The sequence below is a fragment of the Lathyrus oleraceus genome, chromosome 4, assembly GCF_024323335.1.
Source record: "Lathyrus oleraceus cultivar Zhongwan6 chromosome 4, CAAS_Psat_ZW6_1.0, whole genome shotgun sequence".
In the NCBI taxonomy this organism is placed as follows: domain Eukaryota; kingdom Viridiplantae; phylum Streptophyta; class Magnoliopsida; order Fabales; family Fabaceae; genus Lathyrus; species Lathyrus oleraceus.
Genome location: NC_066582.1, coordinates 488,996,706 through 489,020,766, shown reverse-complemented (window position 1 = coordinate 489,020,766; position 24,061 = coordinate 488,996,706). Strand labels below are relative to the sequence as shown.

Below are 24,061 nucleotides of genomic sequence, written 5' to 3'. Positions count from 1 at the left end.
CTCACTCTTTTCCCCATCCTCATCCCCACGTAGCTCCCATCCACCCTCTTCCCCACGTAGCTCTCATACCCTGAACACTGGCACTGGCGGGCAGATAGCGGCTAAAGAAAGACCCACAGAGGAGTCACCGGTAGAAGGCGGCAAAGCAAAACTCTGTAATTTACTGCAAGGTATCACGCTAAAAAGACCGGTTTAATTACGGCCCAATTAAAATACCCTCGAACGAAAAGCGAACAGGTTGAGGAAGTTTTATTATATATTATGACTACTGTTTAGTCTAGTCGTGATCACCTTTTCTACTTTCTCTAAATCATCTTTCTGAATTTTCTACTTCTTTCTTTCAACAAAATTTCATTTTGCAATCATGGATCCTCTTCTCCCTGTTACCACACCCTCTTCCCTAGTATCTCCCATCCACCCTCATCGCCACCATCTTCCCCACGTAGCTCCCATCCACCCTTTCCCCACCCTTTCCCCACGTAGCTCCATCCACCCTCTTCCCCACGTAGCTCTCATACCCTGAACACTGGCACTGGCGGGCAGATAGCGGCTAAAGAAAGACCCACAGAGGAGTCACCGGTAGAAGGCGGCAAAGCAAAACTCTGTAATTTACAGCAAGGGATCACGCTAAAAAGACTGGTTTAATTACGGCCCAATTTAAATTACCCTCGAACGAAAAGCGAACAGGTTGAGGAAGTTTTATTATATATTATGACTACTGTTTAGTCTAGTCGTGATCACCTTTTCTACTTTCTCTAAATCATCTTTCTGAATTTTCTTCTTCTTTCTTTCAACAAAATTTCATTTTGCAATCATGGATCCTCTTCTCCCTGTTACCGCACCCTCTTCCCCACGTAGCTCCCATCCACCCTCATCGCCACCCTGTTCCCCACGTAGCTCCCATCCACCATCTTCCTCACTCTTTTCCCCACCCTCATCCCCACGTAGCTCCCATCCACCCTCTTCCCCAAGTAGCTCTTATACCCTGAACACTGGCACTGGCGGGCAGATAGCGGCTAAAGAAAGACCCACAGAGGAGTCACCGGTAGAAGGCGGCAAAGCAAAACTCTGTAATTTACAGCAAGGGATCACGCTAAAAAGACCGGATTAACGGATACGGCCAATTTAAAATACCCTCGAACGAAAAGCGAACAGGTTGAGGAAGTTTTATTATATATTATGACTACTGTTTAGTCTAGTCGTGATCACCTTTTCTACTTTCTCTAAATCATCTTTTCTGAATTTTCTACTTCTTTCTTTCAACAAAATTTCATTTTGCAATCATGGATCCTCTTCTCTCTGTTACCGCACCCTCTTCCCAAGTAGCTCAAATCCACCCTCATCGCCACCATCTTCCCCACGTAGCTCCCATCCACCCTCTTCCTCACCCTTTTCCCCACCCTCTTCCCCACGTAGCTCCCATCCACCCTCTTCCCCACGTAGCTCTCATACCCTGAACACTGGCACTGGCGGGGAGATAGCGGCTAAAGAAAGACCCACAGAGGAGTCACCGGTAGAAGGCGGCAAAGCAAAACTCTGTAATTTACAGCAAGGGATCACGCTAAAAAGACCGGTTTAATTACGGCCCAATTTAAATTACCCTCGAACGAAAAGCGAACAGGTTGAGGAAGTTTTATTATATATTATGACTACTGTTTAGTCTAGTCGTGATCACCTTTTCTACTTTCTCTAAATCATCTTTTCTGAATTTTCTTCTTCTTTCTTTCAACAAAATTTCATTTTGCAATCATGGATCCTCTTTTCCCTGTTACCGCAACCTTTTCCCCACGTAGCTCCCATCCACCCTCTTCGCCACCCTGTTCCCCACGTACCTCCCATTCACCCTCTTCCTTACCCTTTTCCCCACCCTCTTCCCCACGTAGTTCCCATCCACCCTCTTCCCCACGTAGCTCTCATACCCTGAACACTGGCACTGGCGGGCAGATAGCGGCTAAAGAAAGACCCACAGAAGAGTCACCGGTAAAAGGCGGCAAAGCAAAACTCTGTAATTTACAGCAAGGGATCACGCTAAAAAGACCGGTTTAATTACGGCTCAATTTAAAATACCCTCGAACGAAAAGCGAACAGGTTGAGGAAGTTTTATTATATATTATGACTACTGTTTAGTCTAGTCATGATCACCTTTTCTACTTTCTCTAAATCATCTTTTCTGAATTTTCTTCTTCTTTCTTTCAACAAAATTTCATTTTGCAATCATGGATCCTCTTCTCCCTGTTACCGCACTCTCTTCCCCATGTAGCTCCCATCCACCCTCTTCGCCACCCTCTTCCCCACGTAGCTCTCATCCACCCTCTTCCTCACCCTTTTCCCCACCCTCTTCCCCATGTAGCTCCCATCCACCCTATTCCCCACGTAGCTCTCATACCATAAACACAAGCACTGGCGGGCAGATAGCGGCTAAAGAAAGACCCACAGAGGAGTCACCGGTAGAAGGCGGCAAAGCAAAACTCTGTAATTTACAGCAAGGGATCACGCTAAAAAAACTGGTTTAATTACGGCCCAATTTAAATTACCCTCGAACGAAAAGCGAACAGGTTGAGGAAGTTTTATTATATATTATGACTACTGTTTAGTCTAGTCGTGATCACCTTTTCTACTTTCTCTAAATCATCTTTTCTGAATTTTCTTCTTCTTTCTTTCAACAAAATTTCATTTTGCAATCATGGATCCTCTTCTCCCTGTTACCGCACCCTCTTCCCCACGTAGCTCCCATCCACCCTCATCGCCACCCTCTTCCCCACGTAGCTCTCATCCACCATCTTCCTCACTCTTTTCCCCATCCTCATCCCCACGTAGCTCCCATCCACCCTCTTCCCCACGTAGCTCTCATACCCTGAACACTGGCACCGGCGGGCAGATAGCGGCTAAAGAAAGACCCACAGAGGAGTCACCAGTAGAAGGCGGCAAAGCAAAACTCTGTAATTTACAGCAAGGGATCACGCTAAAAAGACCGGTTTAATTACGGCTCATTTTAAAATACCCTCGAACGAAAAGCGAACAGGTTGAGGAAGTTTTATAATATATTATGACTACTGTTTAGCCTAGTCGTGATCACCTTTTCTACTTTCTCTAAAATATCTTTTCTGAATTTTCTTCTTCTTTCTTTCAACAAAATTTCATTTTGCAATCATGGATCCTCTTCTCCGTGTTACCGCACCCTCTTCCCCACGTAGCTCCCATCCACCCTCTTCCTCACCCTTTTCCCCACCCTCTTCCCCACGTAGCAACCATCCACCCTCTTCCCCATGTAGCTCTCATACCCTGAACACCGACACTGGAGGGCAGATAGAGGCTAAAGAAAGACCCACAGAGGAGTCACCTGTCGAAGGCGGCAAAGCAAAACTCTATAATTTACAGCAAGGGATAAGCTAAAAAGACCGGTTTAATTACGACCCAATTTAAAATACCCTCGAACGAAAAGCGAACAGGTAGAGGAAGTTTTATTATATATTATGACTACTGTTTAATCTAGTCGTGATCACCTTTTCTACTTTCTCTAAATCATCTTTTCTGAATTTTCTTCTTCTTTCTTTCAACAAAATTACATTTTGCAATCATGGATTCTCTTCTCCCTGTTACCGCACCCTCTTCCCCACGTAGCTCCCATCCACCCTCTTCGCCACCCTTTTCCCCACCCTCTTCCCCACGTAGCTCCCATCCACCCTCTTCCCCACGTAACTCTCATACCCTGAACACTGGCACTGCCGGGAAGATAGCAGCTAAAGAAACACCCACAGAGGAGTCACCGGTAGAAGGCGGCAAAGCAAAACTCTATAATTTACAGCAATGGATCACGCTAAAAAGACCGGTTTAATTACGGCGCAATTTAAAATATGCTCGAACGAAAAGCGAACAGGTTGAGGAAGTTTTATTATATATTATGACTACTGTTTAGTCTAGTCGTGATCACCTTTTCTACTTTCTCTAAATCATCTTTTCTGGATTTTCTTCTTCTTTCTTTCAACAAAATTTCATTTTGCAATCATGGATCCTCTTCTCCCTGTTACCGCACCCTCTTCCCCACGTAGCTCCCATCCACCGTCTTCGCCACCCTCTTCCCCACGTAGCTCCCATCCACCCTCTTCCTCACCCTTTTCCCCACCCTCTTCCCCACGTAGCTCCCATCCACCCTCTTCCCCACGTAGCTCTCATACCCTGAACACTGGCACTGGAGGGCAGATAGAGGCTAAAGAAAGACCCACAGAGGAGTCACCGGTAGAAGGCGGCAAAGAAAAATTCTCTAATTTACAGCAAGGGATCACGCTAAAAAGACCGGTTTAATTACGGCCCAATTTAAAATACCCTCGAACAAAAAGCGAACAGGTTGAGGAAGTTTTATTATATATTTTGACTACTGTTTAGTCTAGTCGTGATCACCTTTTCTACTTTCTCTAAATCATCTTTTCTGAATTTTCTTCTTCTTTCTTTCAGCAAAATTTCATTTTTCAATCATCGATCCTCTTCTCCTTGTTACCACACCCTCTTCCCCACGTAGCTCCCATCCACCCTCTTCGCCACCCTCTTCCCCACGTAGCTCCCATCCACCCTCTTCCTCACACTTTTCCCCACCCTCTTCCCCACGTAGCTCCCATCCACCCTCTTCCCCATGTAGCTCTCATACCCTTAACACTGGCACTGGCGGGCAGATAACGGCTAAAGAAAGACCCACAGAGGAGTCACCGGTAGAAGGTGGCAAAGCAAAACTTTGTAATTTACAGCAAGGGATAACGTTAAAAAGACCGGTTTAATTACGGCCCAATTTAAAATACCCTCGAACGAAAAGCGAACAGGTTGAGGAAGTTTTATTATATATTATGACTACTGTTTAGTCTAGTCGTGATCACGTTTTCTACTTTCTCTAAATCATCTTTTCTGAATTTTCTTCTTCTTTCTTTCAACAAAATTTCATTTTGCAATCATGGATCCTCTTCTCCTTGTTACCGCACCCTCTTCCCCACGTAGCTCCCATCCACCCTCTTCGCCACCCTCTTCCCCACGTAGCTCCCATCCACCCTCTTCCCCACGTAGCTCTCATACCCTGAACACTGGCACTGGCGGGAAGATAGTAGTTAAAGAAAGACCCACAGAGGAGTCACCGGTAGAAGGCGGCAAAGCAAAACTCTATAATTTACAGCAAGGGATCACGCTAAAAAGACCGGTTTAATTACGGCCCAATTTAAAATATGCTCGAACGAAAAGCGAACAGGTTGAGGAAGTTTTATTATATATTATGACTATTGTTTAGTCTAGTCGTGATCACTTTTTCTACTTTCTCTAAATCATCTTTTCTGGATTTTCTTCTTCTTTCTTTCAACAAAATTTCATTTTGCAATCATGGATCCTCTTCTCCCTGTTACCGCACCCTCTTCCCCACGTAGCTCCCATCCACCCTCTTCGTCACCCTCTTCCCCACGTAGCTCTCATCCACCTTCTTCCTCACCCTTTTCCCCACCCTCTTCCCCACGTAGCTCCCATCCACCCTCTTCCCCACGTAGCTCTCATACCCTGAACACTGGCACTGGAGGGCAGATAGCGGCTAAAGAAAGACCCACAGAGGAGTCACCTGTAGAAGGCGGCAAACCAAAACTTTGTAATTTACAGCAAGGGATCACGCTAAAAAGACCGGTTTAATTAGGTCCCAATTTAAAATACCCTCGAACGAAAAGCGAACAGGTTGAAGAAGTTTTATTATATATTTTGACTACTGTTTAGTCTAGTCGTGATCACCTTTTCTACTTTCTCTAAATCATCTTTTATGAATTTTCTTCTTCTTTCTTTCAGCAAAATTTCATTTTGCAATCATCGATCCTCTTCTCATTGTTACCACACCCTCTTCCCCACGTAACTCCCATCCACCCTCTTCGCCACCCTCATCCCCACGTAGCTCCCATCCACCCTCTTCCTCACCCTTTTCCCCACCCTCTTCCCCACGTAGCTCCCATCCACCCTCTTCCCCACGTAGCTCTCATACCCTGAACACTGGCACTGGCGGGCAGATAGCGGTTAAAGAAAGACCCACAGAGGAGTCACCGGTAGAAGGCGGCAAAGCAAAACTTTGTAATTTACAGCAAGGGATCATGCTAAAAAGACCGGTTTAATAACGACCCAATTTAAAATACCCTCGAACGAAAAGCAAACAGGTTGAGGAAGTTTTATTATATATTATGACTACTATTTAGTCTAGTCGTGATCACCTTTTCTACTTTCTCTAAATCATCTTTTCTGGATTTTCTTCTTCTTTCTTTCAACAAAATTTCATTTTGCAATCATGGATCCTCTTCTCCCTGTTACCGCACCCTCTTCCCCACGTAGCTCCCATCCACCCTCTTCGCCACCCTCTTTCCCACGTAGCTCCCATCCACCCTCTTCCTCACCCTTTTCCCCACCCTCTTCCCCACGTAGCTCCCATCCACCCTCTTCCCCACGTAGCTCTCATACCCTGAACACTGGCACTGGAGGGCAGATAGCGGCTAAAGAAAGACCCACAGAGGAGTCACCGGTAGAAGGCGGCAAAGCAAAACTCTGTAATTTACAACAAGGGATCACGCTAAAAAGACCGGTTTAATTACGTCCCAATTTAAAATACCCTCGAACGAAAAGCGAACAGGTTGAGGAAGTTTTATTATATATTTTGACTACTGTTTAGTCTAGTCGTGATCACCTTTTCTACTTTCTCTAAATCATCTTTTATGAATTTTCTTCTTCTTTCTTTCAGCAAAATTTCATTTTGCAATCATCGATCCTCTTCTCATTGTTACCACACCCTCTTCCCCACGTAACTCCCATCCACCCTCTTCGCCACCCTCTTCCCCACGTAGCTCCCATCCACCCTCTTCCTCACCCTTTTCCCCACCCTCTTCCCCACGTAGCTCCCATCCACCCTCTTCCCCACGTAGCTCTCATACCCTGAACACTGGCACTGGCGGGCAGATAGCGGTTAAAGAAAGACCCACAGAGGAGTCACCGGTAGAAGGCGGCAAAGCAAAACTTTGTAATTTACAGCAAGGGATCACGCTAAAAAGACCGGTTTAATAACGGCCCAATTTAAAATACCCTCGAACGAAAAGCAAACAGGTTGAGGAAGTTTTATTATATATTATGACTACTATTTAGTCTAGTCGTGATCACCTTTTCTACTTTCTCTAAATCATCTTTTCTGGATTTTCTTCTTCTTTCTTTCAACAAAATTTCATTTTGCAATCATGGATCCTCTTCTCCCTGTTACCGCACCCTCTTCCCCACGTAGCTCCCATCCACCCTCTTCGCCACCCTCTTCCCCACGTAGCTCCCATCCACCCTCTTCCTCACCCTTTTCCCCACCCTCTTCCCCACGTAGCTCCCATCCACCCTCTTCCCCACGTAGCTCTCATACCCTGAACACTGGCACTGGAGGGCAGATAGCGGCTAAAGAAAGACCCACAGAGGAGTCACCGGTAGAAGGCGGCAAAGCAAAACTCTGTAATTTACAACAAGGGATCACGCTAAAAAGACCGGTTTAATTACGTCCCAATTTAAAATACCCTCGAACGAAAAGCGAACAGGTTGAGGAAGTTTTATTATATATTTTGACTACTGTTTAGTCTAGTCGTGATCACCTTTTCTACTTTCTCTAAATCATCTTTTATGAATTTTCTTCTTCTTTCTTTCAGCAAAATTTCATTTTGCAATCATCGATCCTCTTCTCATTGTTACCACACCCTCTTCCCCACGTAACTCCCATCCACCCTCTTCGCCACCCTCTTCCCCACGTAATTCCCATCCACCCTCTTCCTCACCCTTTTCCCCACCCTCTTCCCCACGTAGCTCCCATCCACCCTCTTCCCCACGTAGCTCTCATACCCTGAACACTGGCACTGGCGGGCAGATAGCGGTTAAAGAAAGACCCACAGAGGAGTCACCGGTAGAAGGCGGCAAAGCAAAACTCTGTAATTTACAACAAGGGATCACGCTAAAAAGACCGGTTTAATTACGTCCCAATTTAAAATACCCTCGAACGAAAAGCGAACAGGTTGAGGAAGTTTTTTATATATTTTAACTACTGTTTAGTCTAGTCGTGATCACCTTTTCTACTTTCTCTAAATCATCTTTTCTGGATTTTCTTCTTCTTTTTTTCAACAAAATTTCATTTTGCAATCATGGATCCTCTTCTCCCTGTTACCGCACCCTCTTCCCCACGTAGCTCTCATCCACCCTATTCGCCACCCTCTTCCCTACGTAGCTCCCATCCACCCTCTTCCTCACCCTTTTCCCCACCCTCTTCCTTACGTAGCTCCCATCCACCCTCTTCCCCACGTAGCTCTCATACCCTGAACACTGGCACTGACGGACAGATAGCGGCTAAAGAAAGACCCACAGAGGAGTCACCGGTAGAAGGCGGCAAAGCAAAACTCTGTAATTTACAGCAAGGGATCATGCTAAAAAGACCAGTTTAATTACGACCCAATTTAAAATACCCTCGAACGAAAAGCGAACAGGTTGAGGAAGTTTTATTATATATTATGACTTTTGTTTAGTCTAGTCGTGATCACCTTTTCTACTTTCTCTAAATCATTTTTTCTGAATTTTCTTCTTCTTTCTTTCAACAAAATTTCATTTAGCAATCATGGATCCTCTTCTCCTTGTTACCGCACCCTCTTCCCCACGTAGCTCCCATCCACCCTCTTCCTCACCCTTTTCCCCACCCTCTTCCCCACGTAGCTCCCATCCACCCTCTTCCCCACGTAGCTCTCATACCCTGAACACTAGCACTGGCGGGCAGATAGCGGCTAAAGAAAGACCCACAGAGGAGTCACCGGTAGAAGGCGGCAAAGCAAAACTCTGTAATTTACAGCAAGGGATCACGCTAAAAAGACCGGTTTAATTACGGCCCAATTTAAAATACCCTCGAACGAAAAGCGAACAGGTTGAGGAAGTTTTATTATATATTTCGACTACTGTTTAGTCTAGTCGTGATCACATTTTCTACTTTCTCTAAATCATCTTTTCTGAATTTTCTTCTTCTTTCTTTCAACAAAATTTCATTTTGCAATCATGGATCCTTACTCCCTGTTACCGCACCCTCTTCCCCACGTAGCTCGCATCCACCCTCTTCGTCACCCTCTTCCCTACGTAGCTCCCATCCACCCTCTTCCTCACCCTTTTCCCCACCATTTTCCTTACGTAGCTCCCATCCACCCTCTTCCCCACGTAGCTCTCATACCCTGAACACTGGCACTAGCGGGCAGATAGCGGCTAAAGAAAGACCCACAGAGGAGTCACCGGTAGAAGGCGGCAAAGCAAAACTCTGTAATTTACAGCAAGGGATCACGCTAAAAAGACCGGTTTAATTACGGCCCAATTTAAAATACCCTCGAACGAAAAGCGAACAGGTTGAGGAAGTTTTATTATATATTTTGACTACTGTTTAGTCTAGTCGTTATCACCTTTTCTACTTTCTCTAAATCATCTTTTCTGAATTTTCTTCTTCTTTCTTTCAACAATATTTCATTTTGCAATCATGGATCCTCTTCTCTCTGTTACCGCACCCTCTTCCCCACGTAGCTCGCATCCATCCTCTTCGCCACCCTCTTCCCCCACGTAGCTCCCATCCACCCTCTTCCTCACCCTTTTCCCCACCCTCTTCCCTACGTAGCTCCCATCCACCCTCTTCCCCACGTAGCTCTCATACCCTGAACACTGGCACTGGCGGCCAGATAGCGGCTAAAGAAAGACCCACAGAGGAGTCACCGGTAGAAGGCGGCAAAGCAAAACTCTGTAATTTACAGCAAGGGATCACGCTAAAAAGACCGGTTTAATTACGGCCCAATTTAAAATACCCTCGATCGAAAAGCGAACAGGTTGAGAAAGTTTTATTATATATTTTGACTACTGTTTAGTCTAGTCGTGATCACCTTTTCTACTTTCTCTAAATCATCTTTTCTGAATTTTCTTCTTCTTTCTTTCAACAAAATTTCATTTTGCTATCATGGATCCTCTTCTCCCTGTTACCGCACCCTCTTCCCCACGTAGCTCCCATCCACCCTCTTCCTCACCCTTTTCCCCACCCTCTTCCCCACGTAGCTCCCATCCACCCTCTTCCCCACGTAGCTCTCATACCCTGAACACTAGCACTGGCGGGCAGATAGCGGCTAAAGAAAGACCCACAGAGGAGTCACCGGTAGAAGGCGGCAAAGCAAAACTCTGTAATTTACAGCAAGAGATCACGCTAAAAAGACCGGTTTAATTACAGCCCAATTTAAAATACCCTCGAACGAAAAGCGAACAGGTTGAGGAAGTTTTATTACATATTTTGTCTACTGTTTAGTCTAGTCGTGATCACCTTTTCTACTTTCTCTAAATCATCTTTTCCTGAATTTTCTTCTTCTTTCTTTCAACAAAATTTCATTTTGCAATCATGGATCCTCTTCTCCCTGTTACCGCACCCTCTTCCCCACGTAGCTCCCATCCACCCTCTTCGCCACCCTCTTCCCCACGTAGCTCCCATCCACCCTCTTCCCCACGTAGCTCTCATACCCTGAACACTGGCACTGGCGGTCAGATAGCGGCTAAAGAAAGACCCACAGAGGAGTCACCGGTAGAAGGCGGCAAAGCAAAACTCTGTAATTTACAGCAAGGGATCACGCTAAAAAGACCGGTTTAATTACGACCCAATTTAAAATACCCTCGAACGAAAAGCGAACAGGTTGAGGAAGTTTTATTATATATTATGACTACTGTTTAGTCTATTCGTGATCACCTTTTCTACTTTCTCTAAATCATCTTTTCTGAATTTTCTTCTTCTTTCTTTCGACAAAATTTCATTTTGCAATCATGGATCCTCTTCTCCTTGTTACCGCACCCTCTTCCCCACGTAGCTCCCATCCACCCTCTTTGCCACCCTCTTCCCCACGTAGCTCCCATCCACCCTCTTTCTCACCCTTTTCCCCACCCTCTTCCCCACGTAGCTCCCATCCACCCTCTTCCCCACGTAGCTCTCATGCCCTGAACACTGGCACTGGCGGGCAGATAGCGGCTAAAGAAAGACCCACAGAGGAGTCACCGGTAGAAGGCGACAAAGCTTTCAGCATTGACAAGAAGTCAATGTCAAGAAAAAGAACCGAGTTACACGCAGAAACAGAAACTTCCCAGCATTCACAGTCTAAAGAAAGACCAATCAAAGAATCAACACGGGAATCCCATCCCTGGCACTAGCGAATCCCAAAAAAATTCAAAATTCCCAGCACTGGCGAAAACTCACCATCTAAAGAAAGTTCTTTAAAAGATTCCCCAGATAAATGCGACCCTTCCAACATCGACAAACACTCTGCCTTTACCCATCAGAGAATCCCCTAAGAAAATCAAAAATTTCAGCGAAAAATCACCCATAGATGAGTCATCGGGAAAAGACGTTGAGCAGTCATCGCCCACCAGCAAAGAGTATTCCCCAACAGAAGAAATTTTTGACGTCGAGCAGTCATCGGGAAAAGGTGAAACTTCTGATGGCAAGAAGTCCTGCCAAAAACCACAAAGTTCTGACGACGGAGAGCAGTCGCCGGGAAATGAAAAATCCATCAGCAAAGAGTATTCCCCAACAGACGAAATTTTCGACGCCGAGCAGTCATCGGGAAAAGGAGAAACCACTGATGGCAAGCAGTCCTGCCAAAAAGGCAAGAGTTCCGACGTCGAGCAGTCGTCGGGAAATGAAAAATCCACCAGCAAAGAGTCTTCCCCAAAAGGTCAAACTTTCGGCGAAGGGACCCACCATGATATTGATAACGTCTTAAAAAGGATGCAGTTCAATGAATTTTTTTCCGACTTAACGTGCAAGTTTTTTCTGTCCATGGGAGGGTACATTGCATTTGCTGTTCAACAACATGGTTGGATTACCGCTGCAAAAAACCAAACCATTATGCTCTGTATTGAATTAGTGGGTTTTTTGGTACATTAATGGTTCGTGAAGGAGTACTCCATCCTTTCTTTTAGTCACATGTCATCGAAGTTTCCATGGAACATCATATCCAACATGGTCATTTGCTGTGTTATAGCCGCAACTGCGGGGAAAATATTCTCCGGCAATTTGTTTGCAGGTCCGTTTGCTGCTGAGTGGGCAGGGCTTTTTATCATCTTTATGTATAAACAGTGGCAGGTAACAAAGCTATGAAAGCGTGATCAATCTTAGTTTAGGCGTTCATATTTGTAATAGCTGCCTTTTATATGAAAACTATTAAAAGTAAAATTGTGGGGACAATAATATGTATTAGTGGAGCAGTGTCCATAGTATTGTTGAAGGGTCCAAAATACTAAATGTAGAAATTATACCTTCAAACTCAATTATGCCTTTGCGGAAGTTTCTTTCTCTGGAAGTAATTTTTCATGGTCAACTTTGGCACGTATTTAATTTTGGGTGTCAAGACTTTCCTATCTATTATGTATTTTTAATTATAAATGCATGTAAACTAAGTGCTTATATAATCGCTTATTTATAATAATGTTCTATAATAAATATAAAATAAAGTCAAAGCATATATATAAATTTTTTATTCATGTAAAATTTTATAAAGGTGATTTAAGATTATGAAAACTGTTAATTTTTATCATTTTCATTAATATATTAAATAATTTTGATTGATGTGAAATTTTATAGACGTGAGATCTATATGATAATATTTTTTAATCCAACGGTGAATTTTATTATCCGGACAAAAGGTGAAGAATTAATCGTTATATTTTTAAGTTTGACACATTTGTATCATTTGATCATGACTAGAAGATATGTTTACTGCTTGCTTAACTGGTTACCAAGTTAATTTTATTCTTCCATTTAGTAACATTCTTGTTGATGTGTTGTGTTTGAAGTTAGAGTGATAAAAAAAGTAAACTATAAGAACAAGTAAATAACCAATTTCTTCTAAATTGTCATGTAAAATGTGCTAACAATGCACAACCGAGAGCTTCAAATTAAACACAAAACAGGTTCACTCTTGAAATGACCAAGAAGAGCCACACTGGAATAACAAGTGCAACATTTATTCCATTTCAGACAATGAATAAAATGAGTAATATCATGCTTTGAAAGTCTCTCTAGCTTTTACCATATCTTCAAGTACCTTTGAAATTTGTGGCTCTGTCATACCTTCCAGTTTAATGCCTTTTTCAACGCCCAAATCTGGTATTAATGAACAAATTACAGTGTTCAAACATAGAAAACCAGTACAAAATAATGAGAATGAAAATGATGAACTATAATCAGAAAAGTTTGCCAAAGATTGCAGAGTAAGTAAACCAAAATCGACATTATAACGTAATTGGTATTCTATTCGCAGTCTAGGCCTTTGACGATAAGCAAATTAATAAAAAGTAACCATTGCAACAGAATTGACATTATAATATGCACATCTTATGATCTCTTTTTTTTCTTAATCCAAGTTGGGTCATGTTAAGAGCAAAGTTCTTCTAGCTGAATTTGAGATACTGTTTGAAGGGAATAAAAGTACTCTCTGCCACTCAAAACAACACATTTGTTGTGCGTAAAAGTTAAAATTGTGATAATATTGAAATTTAGTTCCGTGTACACTATTGATAATGCTGATTAGCTTATTTTCAATGCCAATGTGCTAGTGTTAATTTTCTAAAAATCGCTGTTATGAAACCGAAAGGGAAATTCATGTGAAAGATAAAATAGAAAGTGAATGCAAAGTACAGGGCGAGAAATTTGAATAAAAACTGATGGAAATTAAGAGATATGATAGTGAGATACCATATCTTTCCCATAATTGGGGTTCAACTCCACTGCATTCACGGATCAATATTGGCAATTTCGGGTTCAATGTCTTTAGCTCCTTGTAATTCTTTTCAACAAATGCCCTAAGAAAACAAAAAGTAATAATAATTATAAGAGCTCATATTCAAATTTGCAGTAGATTTAGGCAAAAAGCAAACAAAAGATATATAAAAGATTCAACTTTTAAATTTTGGTCTGAAAAATGAAAAAATATATATATCTCTAACCTTGCAGATGAGCTTGCAGGTGATGACTAACACATTAAAAACCGAATCTCTTTTATGTTCTTTGAAAGATGTCCTCTCCATGCCATTGCTTTCCTGGATAGAAAGTAAAATATTTGTGACAATTTACCTCATCACAAGGCATGGAGAAAAGGAGGTAAAGACTAACAATACAAGCTAAACAACCAACCACTGGCAGCTAGTGGTCGTCTGACTGGAAAAACATACATATAAACACTACTCTACATAAAGACTGAAATTTCAAAGTTGATTTCAATGGTATATGTTGTTTCCCATGAAGAACCACACACTGTATAACTTTTCCAACGAAGTAGCCACAACTTGACCAATTTGACCTTATGCTTAACAGCATATGAGTTTATCACTGCTAGTGGCTCAGCAATACTGAGGGACTACTACAATTGCAAAGATGCAGGGAAATCGGTATCAACCTTATGCACCTTTACTACTACAATAAGCAAACTGATAGAAAAAATTGTTATCATGAAGGTCGGTGTTAACAATGGCCAAAGCCCATAAAACCGTCATATAAACACACAATGGCGAGTTGCAGCCTATGGTTCCGCCATGGCGGCCATCCCTTTACAGTTTCCATATGGCAGTTATCAAAAGTAAAACAACCGCCACACAATTCCTCTATGGCCACAATCTAACAACACTAATGAAGCTAGACTCCCTATAACGAAATAGAATTGAATATGCCATGCAAGTGCAACCATATGATATCCTTAAAAAGACCTCAACTATGTGTTTAGCAGTAGAAGTATTCCTAAAGCAAATTAAACAAGCATACTTATGACTGAAATTTTCTTCTAAACCAATACCTACTAAATACTTCATCATACCGGGGTTACTTGTCTCTATGACTTCCCACGAATAATCCTCATTGCCTCCCTATAAACTCTTGCAACATAACATATCCAACATCCTACACTTAGTCCATATGCTCCAGCTAAGCTTATCTTTCATTATCTATCATCAACTCAACTTCTTAGAATACAAGAGTCACTGCTTAACAAAATGTATGTTACCTTACATCCATCTCAAGACAAGGAATCTGTTACACTTACTTGTGACCATAATGCTACTATCACATACTTCTCTTGATACCAAGGTTTAAATTCCTCCAATCCACTACATACTCTAGAAATCCTCGATGCAAATAATCATCAACTTCACACCCATAACTTCGTCTTAATGAATCTCAATGGTCCCATTGTGCCTTTATCTAAAATGTTCCCCATTACAACAATTGTATTGCAACATCCACACTACTTCCACACTCGGTGTTCACTTGTCTTCCCATGGTAATTCTCCCAGTTCCAATTACAAAACCATTCTACTAGAATTCCTTAAATCCAACTTACTTGCTCTTCTCCTCAACCAGATCTCCTACAACCCAAACTCACAGGAGCTTCCATTACTATATAATGTGCGTTCTCTCCTTCCACACGAACTCTTATAATTGATCCTTAGGTAACTTAACATTCCATAATGGTCTCTTACTAACACTGAACCGCTGGCGAGCTATCCCAAATCCGATCTCCCTTCTAAGACAGGATATAATTGATCTATCTTCTAGCCTCCATTTGGTCCATACATGTTTCACTTGGAACAGACAACCATGTCCTCGAGTCTCTCCTTAGACTTCACCACTACCTTAGGCTCCCAACAAAACTGAACGTCCTTATCCCTCAAGTCTTTAACCACTTGCAAGGTACCATTCCAAATATATATTCTATTAAGTACTATCGTTCTTCCAAAATATTTTAGTGGCCTTAGAAACTGAAACACTGATACACTACCTCACTTCCAGACCTTATGACATATGCGTAACATAACCATCTTTCTCTTTCACCATACGGAATTACTCACAATACTTATTCCATATCAGTGAGTGTATCTTATTCCACTAGCAATTTACACCTTTCTCAAAGCTCTGACAATTCATCCAATAGAGATCCTCAACTTCTCAACTCTGTTAACACTGCAGAATCGCTTGAAGGTTACACTACTCTTCAATTCCATAATACCCAAATCACAACTCCTCTGAACTTCATCTGGGCTACCTAGTTATCCTTACTTGCTAACTCTTGGCTTGAGCCTACTCTCAAAGCACAAGTTCAACCCACACTTCGGAGTCCTCGTGGTCGCTCAACCATGATCCTACGTACCATGCACATAGCATTAGGTTGATCAGGCCCAATACTATATACAATGATATTAAGAATCATGTTGGCTAAACACACATATGAGGCAGGAATAGATTTACTTATGATGTTTCAAGGCTAGGTCGAGAATCGACCTGCTCTGATACCAACTGTAATAACCCGTATAATATATATCTAGAATAATATCATACAAGTGTTAATAATTGGTATTGATCCAACATAAGTGCCTAATGGAATCAATATATATATATACACATATCCAAACTAAAACATCAATGGAACATGTTATACAATAATGCCTAAAAATAAAAATCTAAGAACTATGTGCAATATCTTCATTGCACACAACTCCACAGCGGAAGATCTGAATAACTGCGTCCCTTGAAACATCCATAACAGCTTCTCAAGATTCAACCTGTAAGGATTACCTGAAAAATAACAAAAATAATGGGATGAGATAATAATCTCAGTGAGTTCTCCTATCCTATGGGTCCACTCGGCTCTACACGGTTTCTAATCAATATTCAACTCATATCCAACTCAAGTTAACAAGGGAACGAAGACTTGAGCAATGGGGAAACTATCTCGCAATTGTATGGCAACATGCATCTGAGTTCTCGTAACTCAACCACGATCATTATTCAGATCATGACGCATCAATTCCCGAACGGACTTACGTCTAAGCCAGGCCCGGTTCATGCATGCTCGTATGATTCGACTTTCGCGATGGATATCAGGTTCCCCTATGGGACTCTAACCCACTTTTAAGAACCATCACTCGTATGGGACTCGAACCCACTTTGAGTATCTTTCACCGTATGGGACTCTAACCCACTTTGAACATCTTTCACCGTATGAGACTCTAACCCACTTAGGTGTCCACCTTTCCCCCATGTCCGCCATGGTTGGGGCTCAAACCCAATTGAGGCTCGAATCATTGGTTCCACATCCCAATGCTTACTCATCTAAGCATACCAATAGAGATGTGTACCACCATATAAAACACACATTCTGAATACATGATCGGTTCCACAATCATCGGTTCCACGAACCATAACAAAATTCAGTTCCACAAATCATTGGTTCCATGAACCATAACAAAATTCGGTTCCACAAATCAATGGGTCCATGAACCATAACAAAATTCATCAATCACAGGTGACTTCATTCACCACATTACACAAATAATAACATGGCATGTTCCATACAATGCGTCTCATTCTCAATCATGGCAATAATTCGTTCACGACCTCCACATAAGCGTCGTACGAATGAATCCCGTATTCTCATACATATATCTCACATGTTCCATAACCTAGATCATATTTCTAAGTTATTAATCACATTATTCTCTTAGATTTCCTCACTCGTCTTTGTAAGGTTTTTAATCATGTTACTTCACCTTCCACATAACAACAATATTTAATTTTCATCATGATATAATTCATGGCATTTATAAATCACATAATATTTTATAACATGGAACAATAATAATAGCCCTTTACGTTATCTTTCTAACGCATCAGTCTGTGTCCAAAATGAAGTTATACTACTCAATTAATTCATTAATCTATCTCAATCAAGATTTAGATTAACATTTATTCATTGCATAAGTATTCAACAACAACATCTTTGGCTTAGTGGTAAGGCTTGTACAATTCCAAGGAGGTCCCGGGTTTAAATCCCATTGGTGACATATTTTGCCCAGAAATTAAATTCTGTTTTCATGTTAACCGGTTGCCACTCACGAAAACTGCTCAAAAGTGAATTCTTTCCTTAAATAACTCCACTTCTTTTCCTTAAATAACTCTTCTTTTATTTTCCTTTCCATCTACCATTTTTACCCACCATTTTCACATAACATGATTCTTCAACAACAACCAACACTCAAGGATTCCTCAACCTCATTGTAATATCCCAAAATTTACCCTTCATTTTTCCTGGAAGCATACGCTTTACACCTCATGCATGCATTCATTTTTAGGTCATTTAGCATTTGCATTTCATCATGGCAATCGGAATCGGATCTAAGAAGCTTGAACATCATCCAGGACACTTTGTGGGTTCTATTTAGATGATCAATCAACACAAGGGAAAGACTCGAGTTACTTCCAACAGGGGTCTATTTGGAGCAAAGGTGTGTTCATGAGTTGTCATGCTCGCTAGGCGAAGCCCACGTGTTTTCAAAAAAAAAAACGAAAAACGAAAAAAAAAGGAAAACGTAAAAATAAAAGAAAAAAAAACGAAAAATGAAAAATAAATAAATAAATAAATAAATAACATATAATAGAAAAATCTCAAACTTGGACCTCTCTCAAAAGCCTACTAAGCTACCAATATTAGCCTATAAATACTAGAGTTTCATTGAAACAAAACAGAGAGAAAAAGGAAGAGAAGCAAAACAGTCTGAGGTTTCCTTGGAACAAAACCCTGGACAAAACCTAGAGAGAGACTACCTGACGGAGAACTCAGAGCAACCTCCAAACCCTGAAGGGAACTTAACTGCACAGAATCACCTCTGCCTCACATAAACCCTAAAGATTGTTTTGTAAACCTCACGGGTGCAACTCAATTTCAATCAAGCTCTCCAATCAGGTTTGCCCTATTTCCATCATCTTTATGCCTTTAATTTGAATGCTCTAAATGTATGAGGTATTATGGGTGAATTTGATACCCTTTTGATGCATGTGTTTGACAAGAGGTTTAGGCCTCCTACCCTTGGTTGCTTTTTGTGAGCTTTTTGTGAATTGAAAGGGCATGATTCATGTGGTTACATTTTGATTTGGGGGCAACTCTTGGTTACCCTATTTTGTTTCACTAACCCTTTTGTTGAGTTTTTGTGAAGGCACATGACTTTTGCAGGGATAACTTACGTGGTTTCCCACTTTATTTGTGGGATAACCCCTGGAGGTTCATTCTGATTACCTGTACTGACCCACTTTCTTTGATGATGATAGCTTGGAAGGATCTCAGGGTTTATCGTTCCTTTAATTGCTATTACCTCGGATCTCCATCCGTGTGGTACTTTTACATTTTTCCCGTATTTTACTGCTTTCTTAGCTGGAAGACCTCGATAGAAGGCAATGTTTTGTGTGTTTACTTTATGCAGGTTCCTTCGTCTAGGACTTCCCTTTTGCCCTTGAGCATCTCAAACCCTAACCCTTTATTAATTTTTCTTCTCCTAACACGTTTACTCCTTCTACTATAGGCGAGTAAGTCTCCAAAGGTCGAGCATCCGGTAGATTGCGTAGTAACGTCATTCATACAAAACCCAATCCATAACCCCGTAGTTAGCCGAACTACGGCTTGCTCTGATTCTCATTCCAGATGAGATACGTAGGCATAAGACGCGATGTCTTAGCGAGCACACCCCCCCAACCCATAGGTCAGCCGAGCTACGAAGACTCTGATTCTCATATTCAGATGAGATACGTATGCAGTGGATGCGACATCCGCGCGAGTCATTTTCATTTAACCCCCTTTTTTAATAAACAGCACAAGATAAACTCACACCCTTTAGACAAGAACTACAAAAGTGGATCCCGTAGAGTACTACGGATGCGTAAGGGTGATAATACCTTCCCTTCGCATAACCGACTCCCGAACCCAAGATTTGGTTGCGAGACCTTGTCTTTTCCTTTCCTCTTTTCAATTTTACTTCGAGCGTTTCCTTTCCCTCCTTTGGGATAAATAACGCACGGTGGCGACTCTTCTGTCATTTTCTTTCGCAGGTTGTTTTTTCGCACACTGTATTTTTCAGGTTGCGACAACTGGCGACTCTGCTGGGGACCCGGTTTCCCTAAGCGAGTCCCTCCTAGCTTTTGTAGTTTGTTTTTTATTGGGTGTTCATGCTTTTGTACAATTATTTATTTACCTGCTTTACCTTATTGCATTGTGTACATATCATTGCTGTATCTGTTGGTTGGCTATGGCTGCTTGGTGATCTTTGTGAGATGAGTTCTATACCCGAACTCGAGTGCACTTAGGATAGGAGAATGGCATAGTCTTGTAGACTTGTGTGGAGTTATTCCTTAGCAAGTTGACTTGCAAGCCCATTCACTTGGTGGAGGTCATGTTGAGATCAATAATGTCACACAAGTAAGTTGTGGTTAGACATTACTTTTTCCAATATAGACCTTAGAAGCCGAGGACCTTAGTTTACCAAACCCACCTTGGCCTATTCGTAGGACGTAGTGCGAAAGTCGTTCAAGTGTAAGATTTGATACGATTGTTACGCGATACTACACTCATAAGAGTCTCTCTTGAGAATATTTTTGGAATACGCGTAGTCGTTCCTTCGATAATATCCGAAAGACGGGATTATGACTATGGGAACCTTTTGTAGAACATGTTTGGCAGGTTTAAACCTTAGTACACTCCTTTTGGGTGGTTCTTAACCTAAACTCCATGCTCGTGACTTGCAACAAACCCTTGATTCATGGTTGATCCGATCAGGTATCCTTAATATCAATGAAGCTTGGGTGTTGATAATGTGTAAACCATAATCCACCAAAATGGGTGGTTGATATTAAGGATAACATGATCCATCCCATGACCTTTGTTTGGTGTGCTCTTAATTTCTCTCCAGACAGTGCAACCTGACAGATGTTCAAGCAGATACAGCGATCCGGATTCCCATGCCACTGCATTGCATTCACATCATTTTTCATTCATATCATTTAACACATGTTTATCTATTCCCAAGGGCTCATATCTTCTTCTTGATTCTAGTCGGTTTTTTTTCTTACACTGTTTATCAAATGTGAGACTGGAATCAAGGGGGTAGAATACTTGTGGAACTGATAAACATGTCATTGCATTTGCATACACATTAGCATGTCCTGCATAACAGGTACCTCCACAGTATTCTCAATTTATTTGGTGTTCCACTATCAGGATAGCTGACCCAGGCATTCACCGGTACGGTACCCGCAGAAACCAACAGAGAGTAATGGAAAGCCTACAGGCAGAGTTCGCCGAGATGAAGAGCCGCATGAACCAATTCAAGGATGTGGTTCAAGGGGTAGCTCAGGGACAGCAAGAGCTCAGGCAGATGATGCAGAGGAATCCCGCCACTACTCAACCAGAGACGGTGACTGATCCTCCAGCTGGAGAGGCTAACGGACCCAATGGACCGGGGCCTACCCCGATCCTACATGTCGCCTCCGGTCAACCACCCGTCCATGATGATCAGGACGATCAATTTCCCCTGCTTCAGGAAGACTTTGGTATGGATCATGGTATGGACCCCATGTTTAGAAGATTGGAAGAGAGGTTGAAGGCAGTGGAAGGACAGAATCCTCTAGGAGTAGACGTTGCTGACTTGGGATTGGTCCCAGGCGTGAGGGTGCCACCGAAATTCAAGGTCCCAATATTTAACAAATACAATGGCAACTCTTGCCCCAAGACCCATGTGCAAGCCTATTTCCGTAAAATGGTTGCGTACTTTGACGATGAGAAGTTTCTTATGTACTTTTTCCAGGACAGCCTAGCTGGGGCATCCCTATAATGGTATATGAGGCTGGACAGAGCCCACATCCGTTGCTGGAGGGATTTGGCTGAGGATTTCGTGATGCAGTATCAGTATAATGCAGACATGGCTTCGGACAGAACTCAACTTCAAAATCTGTCTCTTAAAAGCAATGAGTGCTTTAGAGAATACGCTCAACGCTGGAGAGAAACAGCTTCCCGTGTTCAACCTCCTATGTTGGAGAAGGAAATGGCTAACATGTTCACGAACACTCTGCCAGGACCTTATTTGGAGCGCCTGGTGGGTTGCAATGCCTCCAATTTTGCTGATGTAGTCTCTACCGGAGAGAGGGTGGAGAATTACCTGAGGACATACAAGACCCAGAGTGGAGATGGATCCTCATCAGGGGTGAAGAAGTCGTTCATTCAGGGACAGAAGAGGAGAGAAGGGGATGCAAGTGCCATATCTTCTTATCAGAACTGGGATAACCGGAGGAATAACTTTCAAAACTATCATCAACAACTGTATGTTGCGGCTATGACCATTCCAGCTGCAGCACCACTACAACAACAACAACCACATCATCAACCAGCTCAGTACTAACCACAACAACCGGGTAACAGACCCGCCTATCAACCGAGGCCAAGGACGATGGACCAACGTTTCGACACTCTTCCAATGTCGTACGCTCAGTTGCTTTCTAGTCTTCAACAACTACAACTTGTGCAGTTGCGCACTCTGGCTCCTCCCGTTGGTAGGCTTCTGGTGGGTTATGACGCCAACGCTAGGTGTAGCTTCCACTCTGGGGCACCTGGCCACAATATTGAGAACTGCAAAGCTTTTAAGCACGTAGTTCAGGACCTCATTGATTCAAAGGCCGTTAACTTTGCACCAGCTCCTAATGTCGTCAACAATCCCATGCCCTAGCATGGTGGAGCCAATGTTAACATGGTTGAAGGAGAAGTCAAATTAGTCTCTGCGGTCAATAATGAAGATGGGGATAGTGATTGCGACATCGATAATTGGGTGCGTCCGAGGATCCCGTGTGAAGTTCTCAACAATTGGTCTTCTGAGGAGATTGTCCAAGCCACTTGTCTGGAGGAGTAATTTTCTTTGTTTATTCATGCATATCCAAGTCTTACGTTCCTCCAGGCGTAATGACTCATTGTAGGGCTCATCTATGTGACACTTGCATTTTTTATCATAAATAAAGGACGTCTTTTTGCATTCAAATATTTCGTTCCCTGTCTTTCTATTTTTGCAGTTTTTCAAAAAAAAATGGCAATGTTTTGTTTAGTTTCCACTTTTTTCTCACACTCATAAGCACATACCATCACTCATGCAGATGCACATCACCGGATCCTATTGATAACAATTCTGCTATGGCTCGCTTCGACTTTGAAAATCCAATCTTTCAAGCTGAAGAAGAGGGTGATGAAGACTGTGAACTCCCTGAAGAACTTACCAGGTTATTAAAACAAGAGGAAAGGGTCATTCAACTGCATCAAGAGTCTCTTGAAGTGATTAATCTCGGCACTGAGGACGCCAAGAGAGAAATCAAGATAGGGGATGCTTTGGAAGACAATGTGAAGAAGGGGTTGATTGAATTGCTGCAAGAGTATGTTGACATCTTCGCTTGGTCTTATCAGGACATGCCAGGGCTTGACACAGACATCGTGGTACATCGCTTGCCGCTCAAAGAAGGTTGTCCTCTGGTCAAGCAGAAGCTCAGAAGAACAAGACCAGAGATGGCTGTCAAGATAAAGGAGCTAAGAAAAGATCAGGCTATCAGGTGGAATGAAGATTGTCAAAAGGCTTTCGAGAAAATAAAAGAGTATTTGCATAATCCTTTTATCCTTGTGCTTCCGGTCCCAGGGAGACCGCGGATTATGTATTTGGCAGTACTAGACAATTCCATGGGTTGTGTTCTCGGTCAACACGACGAGACAGGTAGGAAAGAGCATGCCATCTACTACCTGAGTAAGAAATTCACAGATTGCGAGTCGAGATACTCAATGCTTGAAAAAACATGTTGTGCACTTGCATGGTCTGCTAAGCGATTGAGACAATACATGTTGTCTCACACAACCTTACTGATCTCCAAAATGGATCCAATCAAGTATATATTTGAGAAGCCAGCTCTCACCGGAAGGGTTGCTCGTGGGCAAATGGTACTGACAGAGTACGACATCCAGTATATTTCCCAGAAAGCCATCAAGGGGAGTATTCTGTCAGACTATCTTGCTCAACAGCCGGTTGAAGATTATGAGCCGATGAAGTTTGATTTTCCAGATGAAGACATCATGTTCCTCAAGATGAAAGACTGTGAAGAACCAGTTGTTGAAGAGGGACCTGATCCAGATGAAAAGTGGACTTTAATGTTTGATGGGGCCGT

The 24,061-nt window shown here is 42.3% G+C and overlaps 1 protein-coding gene across 3 annotated transcripts in view; it reads right to left on the bottom strand.

Annotated features, from left to right (window-relative positions):
- LOC127076524 (NADH dehydrogenase [ubiquinone] 1 alpha subcomplex subunit 2) overlaps nucleotides 1-24,061 on the bottom strand; it is a 159,080-nt gene that overhangs the window by 81,679 nt on the left and 53,340 nt on the right. For 2 of the 3 annotated variants that reach the window (XM_051018200.1, XM_051018199.1), the window contains exons 3-4: nucleotides 13,757-13,863; nucleotides 13,133-13,165 (exon numbers count right to left, since the gene is read on the bottom strand). In XM_051018200.1, coding sequence (XP_050874157.1) covers nucleotides 13,133-13,165; nucleotides 13,757-13,863 — 140 coding nt within the window. The remainder of the gene's footprint in view (nucleotides 1-13,132; nucleotides 13,166-13,756; nucleotides 13,864-24,061) is intronic. The other variant, XM_051018198.1, reaches the window with a different exon arrangement.